The following is a 21,017-nucleotide window of genomic DNA, read 5'->3' on the forward strand; positions in this document are numbered from 1 at the left end:
TCAGTTATCACCAATCTCTTGTTTCCTGCAGAAGGTATTGTGCTGGGCGCCAGCGTGAGGAACTCCGCCCATGGCAAAGGTCATGAGGAACAAGGCTTGACATATATGCAAAGGCATGATCAAGCCTCAGGAAACCCCCTGTTCCTGAGCATCTAACCCCAAAACCAGAGTCTGTTTTATGCTTTCACCTACACCTCTGACTTTACGGGGGGCTCTCCCCCATAACCGTTTCTCTCAGAGAAGGAGTAAACGTGCAGCTCCAAGGCAATAAAAATTCTTGGGCGTGACAAGAGTGTTTCAGCTTATGGACTTCTCTGAAGGTTATCTAGCCCACCTGTATAGGTTCGTTCGGCCACATGTGATTGTTTACAGCCTCCCAATCTGAGAGGCACGAGATGTTTTAGACTTACTAAAGGCAAATTCTTTTGGGGAGTTAGAAATTATTAGTATAATGGATTGGTTAGGAACTATATTGGTGAAGGGTTCTTTGTTTGTTGTGTCAATAATTGCTGCTAATTCCCTGCTCTGGGTGGGACAAGGATGTTTCAGGTCAAACCTCTCTGCTGACAGACTAGCTTGTGTGACAGGATGATCCATATTCCTGCCACTATGCACATGATTGTTTACTACCTCTTAACCATAAACAGCACAAAGAGTTTTGGAGTATTTTGAGAGTCTTAATTAGCATAGGGCTTTTTCTTGTTGAATCTATGATTGCCACCAGGCCTCCATATCCGTAGGCACCTGGGAATATATTAATCAGTATATTTGGACTATAGAAAAGGAAATATAGTAGTTTTTGATGTTAGCAATACTAGACTTTTTGAGTTAATGGATTTTCTCTTTTGTAATAGATCACTGTACTTTATTATAAATCACTGTGTCATTGTTATGTACAAATGTAACTTTATCATATCTTAAGACTAAATCTTAAGGGGAGCATTGGTGAAAGGATTTTCATTTGTTGGGCTGATGTTTGCTGCTAAATCTCCATGTTCCCTACTCTTATAATGAATATAACTAGCATATAGGAAGAAATAAGTATTAACCTTTAAGCATATAGGAGAAATAAGTATTAACCTTTAGGATTAATCATGTTAACCTTGGGTTAAATAAATTCCTTTCTTGATTGCAACTCACTACACCCTCACCCTATAGGAATGTAACTTTATTTGGAGGGTGGTGCCTGGTTTAAGAAAAAACACACTTGAAAAAAATAAGTTTTTTGGTTATCAGAAAGAAAGGATCATAAAATGTCAGCAGGTTTCACTCATGGCCAGAAGATGATGTAATATCCCTAAGACCTTTTTTTAAACATTTATGTGAAGCACCTGATTTTGATAAAGGTCAGGACTGCTGACCCCCGTGTGACTCTGTATTCATCCCTATGTGTAACAAAAGGTATATAAGCAAACCCCAAAATAAAGAAATTGGATCAGTTTCCAGAAAGACTGATTCCCTCATGTCGTTTCTTTATTGCTCCCGTTTTCTGGCTGAATTCCCATCTGGAGCATGGATGCTATTCCATGTAATCCAAGTTATTTAGCCTCTTTTTCTCCACTAATCTTCCTACTACACTATCCATTTCTAATCTCTCTATATCTGTAATTAAATATGTATTTTTCCAAAGATGCTGACTCTGTCCCCACCTTCGAATCACCCTGGATCCACTGGGCTGGACCCTGGCAGTATTGTGCATATTCTCACTTCCACTTAAACCAATTAACTATTCTCCCCTCTCATGGCCTTTTCTGTCACTCCTTCCAAACACAATGTTACCTGATATCATTGCATCATACTTTAGAGGAAATGTAAGGTATCAACCAAGACACCCTCTTTTTTGTCACTGCATTTGTAAATATACTTGTACCACAATAATAATAATATTTTTCTTAATTCCTATTGCAGTAGAAACAGTTCTTTTTTAGTTCTTTAGTTCTTTCTCAAATGCCTCTTTCTTTTCAAATTATCTGAATTTTGTCTGTTTATTGTTTGTCAGTGTTCCCTGAGTCCCTCTCCATGCAATTAGGTTTTAATTTTTTCTATCTTAGAAAACAAGAATTGATAACTTGAAATTGTGCAAATATATTTAAAATGTGAATGCACCTAAAATTTTCAGATTGGGCACTTTCAGGCTAGTTATGTCAGATCATACATGCCCTCCAACATATATATATGTAAAGAAAGCTAGAGGAATGCAAAAAAATTGATCATTTGAGTGGATCAATCCAGTCCCAAGTTGAAGACATTTTTACTTCCCTCTGGTTTTTTAGTATGTGCGTGCTTAGTTGGTCAGTCGTGTTCAACTCTGCAACGTCATAGACTGTAGTCTGGAAGTCTTCTCTGTTCATGGGATTCTCCAGGTAAGAATACTGGAGTTGATAGCCATTCCATTCTCCAGGGGATCTTCCCAACTCAAGCATCAAACCTGTGTCTCCTGCAGTGCAGGCAGATTATTTACTGTCTGAGCCACCAGGGAAGCCCATCAAGTACATATATCAACATGTTAGTAAAGTTATCTTTGTTTTAAAAGACCTATATTTAGAAAACACTGGTGAAAGAAATCAAAGATGACACAAATAGATGGAGAAATATACTATGTTCATGGATCAGAAGAATCAGTATAGTGAAAATGAGTATACTACCCAAAGCAATCTATAGATTCAATGCAATCCCTATCAAGCTACCAATGGTATTTTTCACAGAACTAGAACAAATAAATTTACAATTTGTATGGAAATACAAAAAACCTTGAATTGAATAACCTGCCCAATATTGAGAAAGAATAATGGAACTGGAGGAATCAACCTGCCTGACTTCAGGCTCTACTACAAAACTATAGTCATCAAGATAGTATAGTACTGGCACAAAGACAGAAATATAGATCAATGGAACAAAATAGAAAGCCAGGAGATAAATCCATGCACCTATGGACACCTTATCTTTGACAAAGGAGGCAAGAATATACAATGGAGAAAAGACAATCTCTTTAACAAGTGATGCTGGGAAAACTGGCCAACCACCTGTAAAAGAATGAAACTAGAACACTTTCTAGCACTATACACAGTAATAAACTCAAAATGGATAAAAAATCTAAATGTAAGACCAGGAACTATAAAACTCCTAGAGGAAAACATAGGCAAAACACTCTCTGACATAAATCACAGCAGGATCCTCTATGATCCACCCCCCAAGAGCAATTGAAATAAAAGCAAAAATAAACAAATGGGACCTAATTGAACTTAAAAGTTTTTGCACAACGGAGGAAACTATAAGCAAGGTGAAAAGACAGCCTTCAGAATGGGAGAAAATAATAGCAAATGAAGCAACTGACAAAGAATTAATCTCAAAAATATACAAGCAACTCCTGCAGCTCAATTCCAGAAAAATAAGCAACCCAATTAAAAAATGGGCCAAAGAACTAAACAGACATTTCTCCAAAGAAGACATACAAATGGCTAACAAACACATGAAAAGATGCTCAACATTACTCATTTTCAGAGAAATGCAAATCAAAACCACAATGAGATACCATCTCATGCCGGTCAGAATCAGTTCAATTCAGTTCAGTTGCTCAGTCATGTCCGACTCTTTGTGATCCCATGGACTGCAGCACACCAGGATTCCCTGCCCATCACCAATTCCCAGAGCTTACTCAAACTCATGTCTCTTGAGTCGGTGGTGCCATTCAACCATCTCATCCTCTGTCGTCCCCTTCTCTTCCCACCTTTAAAAAGTCTACAAACAATAAATGCTGGAGAAGGTGTGGAGAAAAGGAAAAACTCTAACAATGTTGATGGGAATGCAAACTAGTACAGCCACTATAGAGAACAATGTGGAGATTCCTTAAGAAACTGGAAATAGAACTGCCATACAACCCAGCAATCCCACTGCTGGGCATACACACTGAGGAAACCAGAACTGAAAGAGACACATGTACTCCAATGTTCATCACAGCACTGTTTACAATAGCTAGGACATGGAAGCAACCTAGATGTCCATTGGCAGATGAATGGATAAGAAAGCTGTGGTACATATACACAATGGAATGTTACTCAGCTATTAAAATGAACACATTTGAATCAGTTTGAATGAGGTGGATGAAACTGGAGCCTATTATATAGAGTGAAGCAAGTCAGAAAGAAAGACACCAATACAGTATGTTAACACATATATATATGGAATTTAGAAAGATGGTAATGATGACCCTATATGCGAGACAGCAAAAGAGATACTGATATAAAGAACAGATTTTTGGACTCTGTGGGAGAAGGCAAGGGTGGGATGATTTGAGAGAACAGCAGTGAAACATGTATGTTATCATATGTGAAACAGATCGCCAGTCCAGGGTCGATGCATGAGACAGGACACTCAGGGATGGTGCACTGGGATGACCCAGAGGGATGGGATAGGGAGGGATATGGGAGGAGGATTCAGGATGGGGGACACATGTACACCCAAGGTTGATTCATGTCAATGTATGGCAAAAACCACTACAATATTGTAAAGTAATAAGCCTCCAATTAAAATGAATGAATTAATTTTTTAAAAGTTATCTTTGTTTTGCTGTTATGGACAATTTTTAGTTGATTTTTATTTATTATTTATCTTTGAGGGTTTTTTTTTTGCATGTGTTGTGCACTTACTATTTTCATAACATGAAAAAAATAAAACCTAAAAATGAAACATGGCACTTCCTTCTATTATGCTCCCATAGTGCTTGGGTGCCTTATTGTAAACAATCCTCAAGAACTATTAATATAACATGTTTGACATGAAATATTCCCATAGAGAAAAGAAAAACTGATTCCATATTGGATCTGTTCTTTTCACTTTAACCTTTGTGTTCTATTGCTTTTGCTACAAATTAATCACCAAAGGGATGTTACCTATAGGCTTAAATTATATAAAATGCCCATGTCTGGGAGCCTTGCCTTCCCTGTAATAAGCATTAAGTTAAAATACCTTTGTTCAGCTCACAGGAAACTTCCTGACTAGGTCCACCTGCAAATGACTGCAGGAAGGAAGAAATTAACACACTATAGAACAAGGACTTTACCCCCACCCCTTTTAGTGTAAAAGAAACCTCATTCTAGCTCAGGCGAGATTGTTCTTTGGGAGACAAGTACATCATCTTCTCATTCTGCTGACTTTATGAATAAAGTCTCTATTCCTTGTTCCAGCAACTCTTCTCTAAAATTTATTGGCCTATTGTATAGTGGAGATTCCCAGGTGGCTCAGTGGGTAAAGAGTCTGCCTGCAGTAGGAGACGCTGATTCAATCTGTTGTTTGGGAAAATCTCCTGGAGGAAGGCATAGTAATCCACTCCAGTATTCTTGCCAGGACGATCCCATGGACAGACGAACTTGGCAGACTCCAGTCCAGACGGTCACAAGAGTCATACATGAATGAAGCGACTGAGCACAAGCGTAGTAAACAGTACTAGCTTGGACTCAGATTAACAGTTTGTGAAGGTTTTTTTGAGTAGTAGAAAGCAGTTTTAGTATCAATATTGACAAATAAAGATGTGGGAGGAATCAACTGACTGATATCAATTTAATAAATTGCTAAAGCCAGATTTCAGATTCTCTCAATTATTTACTCTATTTTTATTTACTGAGTACCTGTTATATGGTGGAAGAAACAAAGATAAACATTTTTTTCTGCTTTAAAATATTGAATCTACTATGTAGTTTCCCAAACTTCTCACCCAGAGAAGAAGTGATTTTTTATTAAATAAATGATGCTAATAGCTATACAGCCTTTCTCTTTTTCTTCAGTTCCCTTCCCTACATGTCTTTAAATTAAAATATCTTATATCTAATTTAATTAATATCAACAATACAGTAAATAATTACCTCATCTCTTCCTACAATGAATTAATAGGACTTGGACTGGAACCCACCTCCACCTTAAAAAATGGAACACTGAAAACAATATGCAAAACATCAATTTTCAGACACTGGGCAGCAGGCAGCATAAGATGTAGTCCTTGAGATAAGAGAGACGATTTCTCTACCTTTTAACCTGTGAGCAGTTTCCAGGGTGCATAGCAGAGAATATGGACCCCAATAGCAGACCCTAGAGGAAACTGACTCTAGTTTAAAAAATGCTGAGAATGAGGTTTCTGGTGAAGAGTCCAAAAGAGAAAAGAACAATCTCTGATTGACTGATTTAGCTAGAGGTACTTAGTTTAGTCATGTAGAAAAGTAGCCGTGTCTGGGCATTAAGCTGAAGGTAAATAATTTCACAGAACACAATAAATATTACTCTGTGCTTATGATGTGGTGAGAAAAATTTTTGTTTTAGAATGTTTAAATACTAAAGTTAGAAGTTTAGTTACCGCAGTTTTTGGCAGAGGGGGAATCCAAAGAGTGCCAGGGAATCTAACGGAATTAAGACAGAGATTGGAGTACAGAGACGATGAAAGGGCTTTTTACAAAACAGAGAACTAGAGAGGAGTTAGCACACAGAAAGAGCTCTACATATCTAAAAAGAGTCTTTGGCATCAAGCCTTTGGCATAGTACTGACAAACACATCTATAAGAAGAAACTACCACTTATTGAAGGAGGGGGAAAAGCTACTGTATGCAGTAAACCACACTATTCCTGAGCTCACAAAAGAAGAGTTTGTGTTCTCAGCAGCCAGAGTAGACTTTGTAGACTACACAGCACAAAGTAGAATCCTAACAATATTTGCCTAGTAGTTGGAATAAATCAGTACTAGCCTGAAGGCTGTTTTGACACAACTTAAAAACTTTAAGCAAAGGCTTAAAATTATTTCGCTGATCTTAAATAAAACAACATTGGGCCAGAACAATATATGTGTGTGTTAGTTGCTCAGTCGTGTCCAGCTCTTTGCAACCCCTTGGACTGTAGCCCACCAGGCTCCCCGTCCATGGTATTCTACAGTCAAGAATACTGGAGTGGGTTGCCAATTCCTCCTCCAGAGGATCTTCCCAACCCAAGGATCAAACCTGGGTCTTCTGTATTGCAGGTAGATTCTTTACCATCTGAGCCACCAGCGAAGCCCAAAACAAACACAAGCATGATCCACTGGCCAAGAATCAAACCCCCGTCTCCCACGTGGGAGGCGAGAATTCTATCACTGAATCACCAATGCCCCCATAACAATATATAATCATACTTAAAATAATAAAACAAAATTTAGTAGTAAAACAATGAAATCTAATTTCTGATATCTAATGAAAAGATACTAGACATTCAAAGATGTAGAAGGAATATAATCCATAAGCAGGAGATATATTATTCAATAGAAACAGATCCAGATTATTTCATTGGCAAAAATTACCAAATATTTAAGGGGAAAATAATATCAGTTCTATACACTCATTCTTATGGACTGGAAGTTCATGTCCCCTCAAAATTTGTATGTTACAGCTTCAACCTGCAGTGTGACTCTATTTGGAGATGCAACAATTGTGCAGAAAATTAAGGTTAAATGTGATTGTGTTCTTTTTCTCCACCCCATGCACACACAAGAAGAGGTGCCTGCCTGCTTACTACATACCAGAGCAAATCCTCACAGGAACTGAATGGGTCGCACCTAATTAGATTCTGTACTTCAAAACTGTGAGAATATAAGTTGCTTACTGAAAGACACTTTTAAGAAAATAAAAGGCAAGCCACGAAGTGCAAGAACATATTAGCAAAACAAATCTGACAAATAATTGCACCAGAGTATAAGAATTCTTAAAGCTTAGATCTTTCTGACCCAAGGATTGAACATTGGTCTCCTGAGAGGCAGGCACATTCTTTACCGTCTTGAGTTCCCAGGGAAGTCCTAGAAATAAGATAAAAACTCTAATTAAAAATTGGATAAAATATTTGATTAGACACTCTGAGGGAGAGAGCAAATTAGCCACAATGGCATGTTCAGACTCTCTGGCCCCACGTTTTGCAAAGAGTGAGTATGTAACAGCTGAGATCTCTTGCAGCACTGTGCATACACATGATGAAGTACTCATTTGGTCACCAGCTACTTTGTGAGGAATGCCTGTATGAGCTTCACCATGAAAGCCCTTTGGAGAAGGAAATGGAAACTCACTGCAGTGTTCTCACCTGGAGAATCCCAGGGCCGGCAGAGCCTGGTGGGCTGCCATCTATGGGGTCGCACAGAGTCAGACACACGACTGAAGTGACTTAGCAGCAGCAGCTGCTGTATTGGGGCTACACAGGAGCGACACAATAGTTATGTTATATGAGGTTATGTTAAGGCTCTGTTATGGCTATGTTGTGGCTGCTGCTATGGTCGCTGCGTCAGCCAGGAGAGAGACTGTGTTATGGCTGCTCTTCCAGTCAGAAGAGAATGAACATGTCTGTAGTTCCTATGGCTCCTTGAGTGTCTTTCCAGCTTCTTAGCTTGTGCCTTGCCTACCCTGGTTCAGTGAACAGTACAAACAGTGTGAACAGCAAGACAGTTGGCTTCATGAACAGGAACAGAAATACACACTCCCACAAATAAGTTTTATAAATTTCAAGAAAGTAAATGAAAAAATGCTCATCATTAGGGCAATGCAAGATAAAACCAATGAGATACCAAAAATCACATCAGAAGTTTAATATTGCTAACAATTGATAAGGTCATAAATCAACAGAAAGTCTCATAAATTGCTTATAGGAATGTAAAACTTTTCAGCTACTTTGGAAAATTTGACAACTTTTTCACAAATTTAAGCAAAAACATCATATTACTCGGTAACAATGCCATGTATGCATGCATGAAAAGTTGCTTCAATTGTGTCCGACTCTGTGTGACCCTATGGACTGTAGCCTGCCAAACTCTTTTGTCCATTGGATTATCCAGGCAAGAATACTGGAGTGGGTTACAATTTCCTCTTCCAGGGGATCTTCCCGACCTGGGATCAAACCTGCATCTCTTACATATTATGTAATAGCAGGCAGTTTCTTTACCACTACCACCATCTAGGAAGCCTAATGATGCCAAACAACCCTCATATTCTGAAGAGAAATTAAAGTTTTATATTAACTAAAAAAACCTTATTTTAAACATTCTTAGAAGATTTATTAATAAAACCCCTAAACTAGAAATAGACTGAATGTCCATCAGCTTGTTGAATGTCCATATAGCAAATTGTGTTATAGCCATAGAATGAAATAGGACTCAGCAATTCCATAAAACTTATATATAATTACAATTATTAAATAACTATAATCTATAATTATGATAATCAGATCATACAACTGATATATATTATAATTATATACATATATAATATTTGTTTAATATATTCACTTCAGTTCAGTCACTCAGTCATGTCCGACTGTTTGCAACCCCATGAATCGCAGCACACCAGGCCTCCCTGTTCATCACAACTCCCGGAGTTCACTCAGACTCACATCCATCGAGTCAGTGATGCCATCCAGCCATCTCATCCTCTGTCGTCCCCTTCTCCTGCCCCCAATCCCTCCCAGCATCAGAGTCTTTTCCAATGAGTCAACTCTTCGCATGAGGTGTCCAAAGTACTGGAGTTTCAGCTTGAGCATCATTCCTTCCAAAGAAATCCCAGGGCTGATCTCCTTCAGAATGGACTGTTTGGATCTCCATGCAGTCCAAGGGACTCTCAAGAGTCTTCTCCAACACCAAAGTTCAAAAGCATCCATTCTTCAGCACTCAGCCTTCTTCACAGTCCAACTCTCACATCCACACATGACCACAGGAAAAACCATAGCCTTGACTAGACGGACCTTAGTTGGCAAAGTAATGTCTCTGCTTTTGAATATGCTATCTATATATAATTACATAGAAGAATCATAAAAGCAATATGATAAGTGAAAATAGCCTGACTCAGAAGAGTACCTACTACATGATTTCATTTAAAAGAATTCCTAGAAAAGGCAAAGCTAAACAGATAAAAACCATGTCAGCTGCCAGTGGATAAGAAACTTAATTTAAAAGGACACAAGGAAACTTTTCAAGATGGTGTAAATGTTCTATATGGTGACTGCTGTTGTTTCAAAATTACATACTTTTATAAAATTCATTGAACAACACACTTGAAAAAGGTGAAATTTATTAATAGAATCATACTTTACAAAAGTGAATTTGAAAAAACTAATTGTAATAGAAGAAATGAAAAGTAATTGGCCATAAAATCTATGCTTAAGGACATACAGAAAAGCTGTTCTTTTAATGTTTAACATAATGATATTTTTAAAATTTCACTTGGGCTTTCACAATGCCACTCATTGGTTTTGAACATTTTTTTAATCTATAAATGAGTCGATTAAGATGAAATGGTAACTTAGATGAACACTTGCCAATGTTTTCTGTGGAAAAATAGAGACAGAGAAAAAGAGGAGGGAGAGAGACAGAGGGACATAGAGAAAGACAGAGAAAAGAGCAAAGAAATCTGTAAATCTATAAAAGGAAAGAGGGACTAAAAAGAGTGGATTTATAAGGGAAGAAAACAAAAGAAGTGAAAATAACAATGTAGAATAGACACAATTAGAATGGAATGAAGGAGGAACTGGAAGGCTCATAAATTTAAAATGTATTCACAATTCCCATCTTCATCTCCTGATTTCAAACATGTATATATTCAATTATTCTTTCAACAAATATCTATGAAGCACCTACTATGTGTCAGACACAGCTGAATGTACAGATGATGCATTAATAAATTAAACAAAAATCTCTCCTTTCAGTTAATATTTTAGTGGGAGAGAAAAATCTATTTTCATAATTTTTGGAAAGTATTTAAAACTTCTCTGCGGACCCAGAAGGAGAGGCTATTTCTTGGGGCTATCCCTCTAGCCATGTTTGTGCATGCACACACACATGTGCGCATGCACACACACACACACACACACACGCTAAGGAGATCAGTGTTAAGGTACTAGAGGTTGATAAATAACCAAAGGCAGAAATGTGGGAAGACTATGTGGGAATCATCTCCTGATCCATGCATGAAGGGATTCTACACATTAATTAATCACAGCCCCATCTTCCCTGGGTTCACTGCCTTTGCAAAGCATGGTCTTCCTGAGGGCTGCCTTAACTTCATGGTTTCTCAGACAGTAAATGACAGGGTTGAGGAGTGGGACAATGACTGTGTAGAGCACAGACACCATTTTGTTGGAATTATAGGCATACATACGCTTAGGGCGGGCATAAGTGAAAAGGGTGGTGGAATAGAAGAGAATTACAACTGCTAGGTGAGAGGCACAGGTGGAAAATGCCTTGTGGCGTCCCTGAGAAGAAGGGATCCTGAGGACAGTGGTGAGAATGGTGGCATAAGATGCCACCACTACACAAAGGGGAACAGCAATGACCATGAGGGCCAAGAAGAAATCCACTAATTCAGCTTGTGAGGAGTCCTCACAGGAAATATTGAGGAGTGGGGAAATATCACAAAAGTAGTGATTGATATGAGGTGTGCCACAGTAGTGAAGTCGGGCTATGAAAACTATCTTAATCATGGCAGTCATGAGTCCACAGAACCAGCATCCTGCAGCCAGTGTACCACAAAGCTGGTTGGTCATGATGAGTGGGTACTGTAGTGGGTTACAAATGGCTACATAGCGGTCAAAGGCCATTGCAGCAAGGAGGATGTACTCAGTGCAGACAAAGGTCACAAAGAAGTAAAGCTGAGTCATGCAACCATTGAAGGAAATTGTCTTGTCATGACTGAGGAAGTCTATCTGCATCTTGGGGCTGATGACTGTGACATACCACATCTCCAGGAAAGAAAGGTTGCTGAGAAAGAAGTACATGGGCTTGTGCAACTGTCCATCACTATGAATGACAAAGACGATCAGAAAGTTCTCTACAAGTGTCAGAAGGTAAATTGCCAGGAAAACAAAGAAGAGGAGTAGCTGGAAGGCTGGCTGTGTTGGAAATCCCAGGAGAACAAAATGTGTTGTCACTGTATGGTTATCTACTTCCAGAACCTTGGTAATCATAACTGGCTGTGGACATAGACAAAATCAGTTCCTTCCGTGTCCCAAGCACCAACCTACAGTTTTTGACTGTAGAGCCCACCGCCTGGAAACTCATCACAGTAGAAGCTCTCTGGCCTTTATATCTTTACTTTCTTCCAAATTATGATTAGAGAATCAAAACTTTTCAGCCAAAATGTACTTTCAGAAGTTCATGCTTTATTATTATTATTTTTTAAATTAGTCTGAGAATGCATACAACGTCACACAGAAATGGAATCTGAACCTCCTAACTCTCAGCTTTATCCTTTCCTAATACATCACTTAGATGTATTGGGAGGATGTTAGACATAGGAGAATGGCCTTTATACCAACCTTTAAGCAACACGTTTTCATCTACTGAATACAGAAAGAAGGTGGAGGGCTCATTTGCTCATTTTCCATATTTAATTGTGTAAGTTGTTATCTGTTAAACAGATAGATGCCTCCTTTTCTTGACCTATTTACCTGGGCTATAAAGCTTGAGTGAAATGATATTTGATCAAATACACAAGACTCATAGCAAATTCAATGTGAATAATCACTGGCTTCTCAGAGAACAAAATTGAATGGATAGTTTAAAAGGTAATGTGGAGAAAAGGAACACTCCTACACTACTGGTGGGAATATAAACTGATATAGCCATTATGGAGAAGATTAGGGAGATTCCTTAAAAAAACTAGAAATAAATTTACCATGTGACCCAGCAACCCCACTACTGTGCATATACCCTGAGAAAACCACAATTCTAAAAGACACATGTACCCCAGTGTTCACTGCATCACTATTTACAGTAGCCAGGACATAAAAACAACATAAATGTCCATCTACAGATGAATGAATAAAGAAAATGTGGTACCTGCATACAGTGGAATATTACTCAACCATAAAGAGGAATGAATTTGAGTCAATGGTAGTGAGGTAGATGAACCTAGAGTCTGTTATATAGAGTGACATCAGAAAGAGAAAAAAAATGTCATATATTAATACATGTATATGGAATCTAGAAAAAAATGGTACTGATAAACCTATTGTCAAGGAAGGAATGGAGATACAGATGTAGACAATAGATTGAGGACCCAGTGGGGAAAGGAGAGGGTGGGATGAATGAAGAAAGTAGCATTGATATATATATACACTATTATGAGTTAAATAGATAGCTGGCAAGATGTTGCCATATAACACAGGGAACCCAGTCTGGTACTCTGTGATGACCTAGAGGAGTGGGATGGGGGAGGAGAGAGAGGTTCAGGAGAAAGGGGCTATATGTATAATTATGGTGATTCATATTGTACAGCAGAAGTCAACAGAGCATTGTAAAGCAATTTTCCTTCAATTAAAAAACACATTTTAAAAGAAGTAAAAGAGTTAATATTTCCCTTGATACAATTCATTATATAGGGTGATATCTTAGAAGTATGAAAAAAGTACATTTAAATCCCACTTTTGTCCCCACTCTAGTTAGGAGAAGATACTACATAACTTTTAGAATATTATATATTTTATTTCTAAGGTATGTGTAAATAAAATTACATTACATTTTGTGAACATCTAATGAGTTGTAGAGTTTAAGTTCCTATAGATGTTTGCTGTTATCATTTTAGGATTTACCACTAACCTCCCCAAAAGCCTGCCAAAAAACCAATAAAGATCTTAATGGTAGCTGCTAAGTCGTTTCAGTCATGTCCGACTCTGTGCGACCCCATAGATGGCAGCCCATCAGGCTCCACCATTCCTGGGATTCTCCAGGCAAGAACACTGGAGTGGGTTGCCATTTCCTTCTCCAATGCCTGAAAGTGAAAAGTGAAAGTGAAATTGCTCAGTCATGTCTGACTCTTAGGGACCCCATGGACTGCAGCCTACCAGGCTCCTCAATCCATGGGATTTTCCAGGCAAGAGTACTGGAGTGGGGTGCCATTGCCTTCTCTGCTTAATGGTAGAGACCACTGTTAATAATAAAGATGGAGGAAACGGTAAGACCTTTTCAAAGGCATTGAAGAACTCACAACTTGTTTGAAAGTAATATCCAAAAAAAGAAGTAATGAGATGCCTTTTACCATTAATGACCCTTCTGCATTTTTGACCAGTCATTCAGCAAAACCTATGGCCTTCTAGACTGAGTTGAGAACCATTCTAAAAACTGCTACAGGCTGGATGCCTTACCTTTTCCAATCTTTCTCTGTGTCTTACTGCTTGATTCTTCTTTTCTGTTCTTATCCAGAGGCAGTCACTCTTGTTCTCTGTGTGTCTCAACAATCTTGCTTTTGTTTACATGAAGATGGGGGACAGTAGAGAAGGTTATTTATTTATTTTCCTGAGGAAACAATCATGGAGTAAAAGAGATAGAAAGCTACTGTCCACCCCATCCATTTCTCTTGTCCTACTTAGATCTCAGCTTTAGGATCCCAAAGAAAGGCAGAAGAGTCAACTCAGTTATCCATGTTTGGAGAGGAAAATGGGCTTCCCAGGTGGTGCTACTGGTAAAGAAGCTGCTTGCCAATAAAGGAGATGTAAGAGACACAGGTTTGATTCCTGGGTCTGGAAGATACCCTGGAAGAGGGCATGGCAATCCACTCCAGTATTCTTGTCTGGAGAATCCCATGAACTGTAGGAGCCTGGTGGGCTATAGTCCATAGGGTCTCAAAGAGTCGGACACTACTGAAGTGACTTGGCATGCACGCAAAAGAGGAAAATAGACACTGTTAACCAAAAAGGGGATCAATTTATAATAGTGCAAATTCAACAATTTTGTCTTATGTTGGAATATGGACATACACACACGCACACACACACACTTAACACAAAACTTGGCCTTGCTCACTAGTCTAGGATTCACTAGGTAGTTGGACAGTGGAGCTTATAAATAAGGCAAGGTTTATGAATTCTCCCTCGTTATAAGTTATTTTTTCTTCTAAGCATTAAATTGTTCCTTTGAGATGCTAACACACTGCCAGATGTGCCAAGAGCACAGCTTTAAGTTGAACCTCTGAAAACAGTTTTAAAGAAAACTTGTCTGAGAAATAAAACTTTAGAGTGTGAAGAATCAAATTGTCAGGATAAGAGCCAAGAGGGGTGAAGATTCCAGCATCTTGGAACTCAAACTCATTTGGTAGCAATAGATCTGTTCCTTGGAGCCCACCCTCAACTATCCATGTGGACCTAGCTCATAGAATTATAATATTTTAAAACCAATGGAATTTTAGTTCACCTTCTGCCAGGAGCCAGTGTGAGGAATCCCGCCCGTGACAAGGTCATGAGGAAGGAAGCTGACATACGCAAGGCGTGCTCAGACTTCAGGGACCCCTCTGGAAATTCTTAAGCCTGTACCCCAACAAAAATCTGCCAGTTTTGTGCTCTGCTTTTCCACTCTTCTGACACTCTCTGGAAAAAGTCAATTCAGGGCTTTAGTCTTCTGCATTTGAAAGAGTGTTTCAATCCAAAAACCCCTCTAATGGCTTTCTAGCCTGCCTGCAGGACATGTGATTGTTTGAGGCCTCCTGACCGCAGGAGGCACAGGAAGCTTAAAACATCTTAGGAATGTAGGGGCTTCCGAAGAGTCAAAATCTTTAGAATAAGACTAATTAAAAGTTTCATTTGTCGAGTCAATGCTTGCTGCTAAATTTTCATATCCTTTATTTTTAGTTACAGTTGGTATATAGAAAAGCAAGTAGTAGACCTGGTATTAGCAACATTAGATCTTTGAGTTAAGTACCTTCTTTGTTATAACCCACTGCACCTTTGTTCTATAGAGATGTAACTTTAGCGCTTTAAGGATATGTAGATTAAAGAAAAACACTTCAGGGGAAATGAAATTAACATTCATTAAGGAAGAGGGCCAAAAAGTGTTAACAGGTCTCTTGGCCAGGAGATAATGTAAATCACCTGAGACCTTTTGTATACAAAATGATGTATAGAAAGAGTCTGGGCTGCGAACGCTACATAATTTTGTGTTACCCATTGATCTCCATGTTTTATCAAAAGTATAAAAGGCCTTCTGAACAATAAAGGATTGGACCAGTTTCTCGGACTAGTCTCTCGGCCTGGGTTCTTGAGAATCTGGCTCCCCCACCCCGCCCCCCCCACCGCCCCGTGTCTCTCTCTCTCTTCTTCTCTCCCTTTCCCTCCCTCCGCTCTGTAGTTTAATTTCAGGCTGAATTTCCATCTGGGGCACGAGGCCCGCCAAGTCTACTTACTTGCCATGGCTGTTAAGACCCGCACGAAAGGGAGCCTAAGGTGAGGTACCCTTAGATATTCAAGTGAGCGCTGGTGGCCCAATGTAGATGGTGCAAATTCCTTGTCTGGAATTTTATTGGTCTTCCGCGTAAACCAAGCTATTCAGCCCTCTTCCTCCACTTAATCCTCCTACTACACTATTTCTTCCTAATCTAATCTTATATCAATCAATAAATAAGTTTTTCTTACGCCAACGCCGTCCACCCTTCGAATTCCCTGGATCCACCGGGGCTGGACCCCAGCAACCTTCTTTTTTTGTTCATGTAGTAGAAGTGAATCCCAGAATGCTTAAATGATTTTGTGAATGTCAAGCAACTATAAAGCAGCAAAGTAGCAATTTATTGATAACATTTTAGCCCTTGGCAAAATGGTTATCTAACAAACTCTGTTCAGTTTAATTTCTTCTTCTGCTGCTGCTGCTGCTAAGTCACTTCAGTCGTGTCCGACTCTATGCGGACACATAGACAGCAGGCCACCAGGCTCCCCCGTCCCTGGGATTCTCCAGGCTAGAACACTGGAGTGGGTTGCCATTTCCTTCTCCAATGCATGAAAGGGAAAAGTGAAAATGAAGTCAGTCAGTCATGTCTGACTCCTAGCGACCCCATGGACTGCAGCCTACCAGGCTCCTCCATCCATGGGATTTGCCAGGCAAGAGTACTGGAGTGGGGTGCCATCACCTTCTCCTATGGACCAATAATCTAAGCATAAATGAGACACTTCATCTTACATCTTAGCTTGCTTTGAACAGAATTCTAAAAGTTAATGTAAATCTTACAATCATAATGTTTTTCAAAAACCGCATTTCACAAGAACAGAGTTCCAGAAACACAGGATCGTATTGCTGCAAGGAACCACATAGATCAAGTGATTTTCTTGTTGTTTAGTCACGAAATCGTGTCTGAGTCTTTTGTGACCCCATGAACTGTAGCCCACCAAGCTACTCTGTCCATGGGACTTCTAGGCAAGAATACTGAAGTGGGTTGCGATTTCCTTCTCCAAGGGATCTTCCTGAGCCAAGGATTAAGCCAGTGTCTTTTGCATTGGCAGGCAGATTCTTTACCACTGAGTCACCAGGGAAGCCCTAAATGATTTTAGTCCTCGCTAATTTTGTAAGTATTCACCTAACTTTTGCCTGATCCTGTCTAGGAACAGAAAATAGTGTCTAAAATACAGCCATACTTTTAAAAAAGAAACCACTGATTGGGAGATATAGGGCCTTCTCTAGTGGAACATAGTGGTGCGACATTCATGGATTCTGCTTCTGTTTTCTGAAACTTCAAAGAATAAGTCTCATTTCTTTCTGCAAGGATAGGTTTCATGCTCTGAAAACAGCTATCAGCTCTGTTAACCTCAATCCCCACCCCAAACCCACTAATATATTACCCCTGCCTCATGTTCCCTTGTCTTTCTTTCTTTAGACTAAACCATTCAAAAAAAATTTTTTTTTGTCTCATCTGGTTGTTATTCCCTCTGAAGTTTGTGATCATCCTTCCTGAATAGCTCCAGTTAAACTGGAACAGTTAATGAGGAGAAATGTCAGAACACTATGAACAATAGCACAATATTTAAGGCTTAACTTCATTCTGAAAACAGTTATTAGGAACAACTTTATCTCATTGAGACTTCCAGCAACGAGGATCAGGAGGCTCTGATTTCCAAGGGAGAATGTAAATAAGTCTTCCCAAAAGGTAATGGGTTATCAGTGCAGTGGTCATGCTCGGATGGGAAGGAAATTGCTGTTGTTTGGAGAGAAATGGATGCCTAAGACTAGAAGTGAGGAGCAAGGGAGAAAACTTGTACACTCAAAGCACTCCCAGAAGTAGAGGCATTTGAAGTTGTCATGCCAGCTCTGTGGAGATGGATCTGACCAAACTGAGGATGCCCCAAATCTCCAGAGTAGGACACAGGTAGAGAGATGTGGCAGGGTAATCATTTGTGTTCAACATAACAATTTTTTCAGGGAGATGAGAAAAAGGTATAGGTTGGACAGAGGCCAGCATACTAGTCTTGGACCCTCAATGACAAGACATTTTCTAAAGGAGAGAAACATAATTTTACTCTTTCAAATCAGTTTTAAAAGGATGTAAATCTAGTCCATCTCCCTTTTCCCAGAATCTCTTAGGAACAAATATGCTTCAGGTCTATGTGCATTGCAATTCCCAAGTTTGTAGCAGGGCAAGATAATTATCTGTGATTCAGTGACCCTTCTGTACCTCTGAATCTTTGAGTTGATTTTGAAGACTCCAATGGAAAAAATCTATGTGTCATATCCCTGACCCCATATACCCTTTATAACTTTTCAAAACCATGGCTTCTGTTTTGAAATAATTTTTATTCCTGTCTAGTGAGATTTAGAATAATGATTGAATTTCTGTATGTCTCATTTGAACATGATAATCTTTGTAGTTTATCTCAAGATCCCAATTTGAGAATAAATGTGACCATATGATGAATTTTATGAACAGTCAACATGATGGAAAGGGAAATTTACCTTCTTCCTGTTATGGTACTATGAAGAGAAGTGAAATCTTCTTTATCTTCTAAGGATTTAAGTTATCAAAACTGCAAACAGTGTCACACTCACCAGCCCCTGTCCGTATTTAACATAAAAACAAACATACATATTTACATACCTCTATTCCAACTACTGCTCCTCACATACATATATTTATCTGTGTACTCTCATACATGAGAGTTTTCTCTCTTTCTGTCTCAAATCAGAATACACCTGGACCCTGCACTTTGCAAGGCATAGTTTGGGGCTAATGCATTAAACTGAAATATCTTCAGGAGGGCAATTTTTAGAGAATCAGGCATTTTGCATCTACAGTGTGTTCTTCAATAGTAGACATGATAATCTACATTACACAATATCCCTGAATTCCTAACATTTTTCATACATCATAATACACATAGGTGCTAAAGAAATCTTTGTTGATTTGAAATTCATATAGGTACATAGTTTATGCCCCAACTACACACTATTGCTATACTACTAATTATAGACTCAAAGATGACAAACTGCTTTTAAAAAATCAATCAGCTGAAAGCACCAAAGAATCAATGATTTAAATAAAAATGATTTTCATATACCCTCTGCTTCCCTTCATAATAATGAATAATTAAAAACTGGCCAAATTTTCCTTTTGGAAATATCTGAGTCTTTTTTTTTTTCAACTTACTATTTTATCAGTGATGGAACTTATGACTTTTCCAAGCCTTGTTCAGGAATGGTCAGCTTTCATGGAGAGAAGAGAAATCACGTAGACCAGGAGAAGGAAGGTACTGTCCCTGAACCTAGAGAGTTGCTGGCAAATCTGGTGTGTTTCTGCTCAGCATGAAGAAGGGACAGAATAGATTTATTTGTGCTTTTGCCTGCTTCTAAGCTACTGAAAAAAACAACTCCCTTCTACACACCAAGGGCTTCCAAACAGGCACAGACCTCAGGAAAGTATTTGGCTTTTCTAGGGCTCAAGGGGATACTTGGGGAATGTCAAGGGAAGAGCTGGCTAGTTAAGTGGAGTCTGGAGGAACAAGAGAGACCTCCGAGTGGCTTAATGCACACTGCCCTTCTGTTTAACAGACTCTGGGGAAGAGAAGTGTGGGGAAAGTGCATGCGTGTGCACATGTGTGTGTGTGTCTGTCTGTCCTCCTCTATTTCTGGGGAATGGTCTCACAAATAACAAGATCCTTCTGGGGATGATAGTGCTTATAACCCAAACGATTCAACATAACATAAGAATGATATTCATCCATTCTTATTTGGATGAATATATGAACAAACACACAAGTATATGAACAAACACACACATACAAATTCCAAATACACTAAGATACTGTGTACACAAATATCAACTCCATACAATGACATGATTCTCATGCATAAGTAACTTAGTAGATATAACAAAAGTATTATATTTGTATAAAGTCTGTATTTTCTAAATGGAATAAGGATACCTGTATGTTTACTCTTACTATCTATAAATAGTACACATCCAGAAGCTATAACGTAAGGGTATTCAGAGAAGATAGAAAGTAATAAGGTTATATAGAAAGTACACTGGGATAGAAATTGGAAAGTTACCTCTTTAGACGTATACAGTTGAATATGCTGTACATGGGCTATAGTACCTGTACTCCAGAGATGATTGATTAGTCAGAGAACCACAGGCCCAAGAGCAGGGCAGAAAGTTAACAGTATCTGTGGGGATTTGATATACCTTACTATGAAGAATGTTGACTAGTAAAGGAGCCTATCATTTTCTGGAGCTAGGATAGATGAGGAGCAGTCAAGATAAAACAACCTTCCTAAATACATAATTAGGATATTTATTTAAGTGACAAAATTCCCTTTTAAGAAGGAGAAAGATTTTCAGATTACAATGATCCTTGCTCTTATTTGGTATCTATTTATTTAGTAAATATTTATTGAGCATCTTCTAAGTTTCAAGAACTATTCTGGATCTATGGATCAGCAGTCTTTCAAATAGTTTACTGCAATAGTTTTACTCAGCACTTGGCATTTAATGATCTTAGGCTTATTATGATCATTATATGAATTAATATATGTAAGGAGTTTGAAACACCACCGTGTAATAAGTAATGTAATAAGCAACATAAATTCATGATCTTGCTTGTGAGTATTTGTATCATTCTTAGCAAATTGAGAGTATTCAAAATGTTAAATAATATAAGTTCCAATATCCTTTGTAATATGCTTACACGGGAACATAAGAAATTTGGGCATTTTTGGAATTTCCTAAATATTTGAATGAAATAATGAAGCTGTTTCTAATTAAGTGACTCCATGAACTAACTGGCTT

General features: G+C 38.6%; 1 protein-coding gene across 1 annotated transcript; it reads right to left on the minus strand.

The window, feature by feature from the left end:
• Window positions 1–10,968: 10,968 nt before the first annotated feature.
• Window positions 10,969–11,946, minus strand: OR6Y1 (olfactory receptor family 6 subfamily Y member 1). The gene has a single exon (XM_069571689.1). The coding sequence runs from the start codon at window positions 11,944–11,946 to the stop codon at window positions 10,969–10,971; it is 978 nt and encodes a 325-aa protein (XP_069427790.1).
• Between the last annotated feature and the right edge of the window lie 9,071 nt (window positions 11,947–21,017).

The sequence above is a fragment of the Ovis canadensis genome, chromosome 1 (assembly GCF_042477335.2).
Source record: "Ovis canadensis isolate MfBH-ARS-UI-01 breed Bighorn chromosome 1, ARS-UI_OviCan_v2, whole genome shotgun sequence".
Classification (NCBI taxonomy): domain Eukaryota; kingdom Metazoa; phylum Chordata; class Mammalia; order Artiodactyla; family Bovidae; genus Ovis; species Ovis canadensis.

Bases quoted from the DNA above. Each gene is read 5' to 3' on its own strand.
- OR6Y1 (XM_069571689.1), bottom strand. From the start codon at position 11,946: ATGATTACCAAGGTTCTGGAAGTAGATAACCATACAGTGACAACACAT.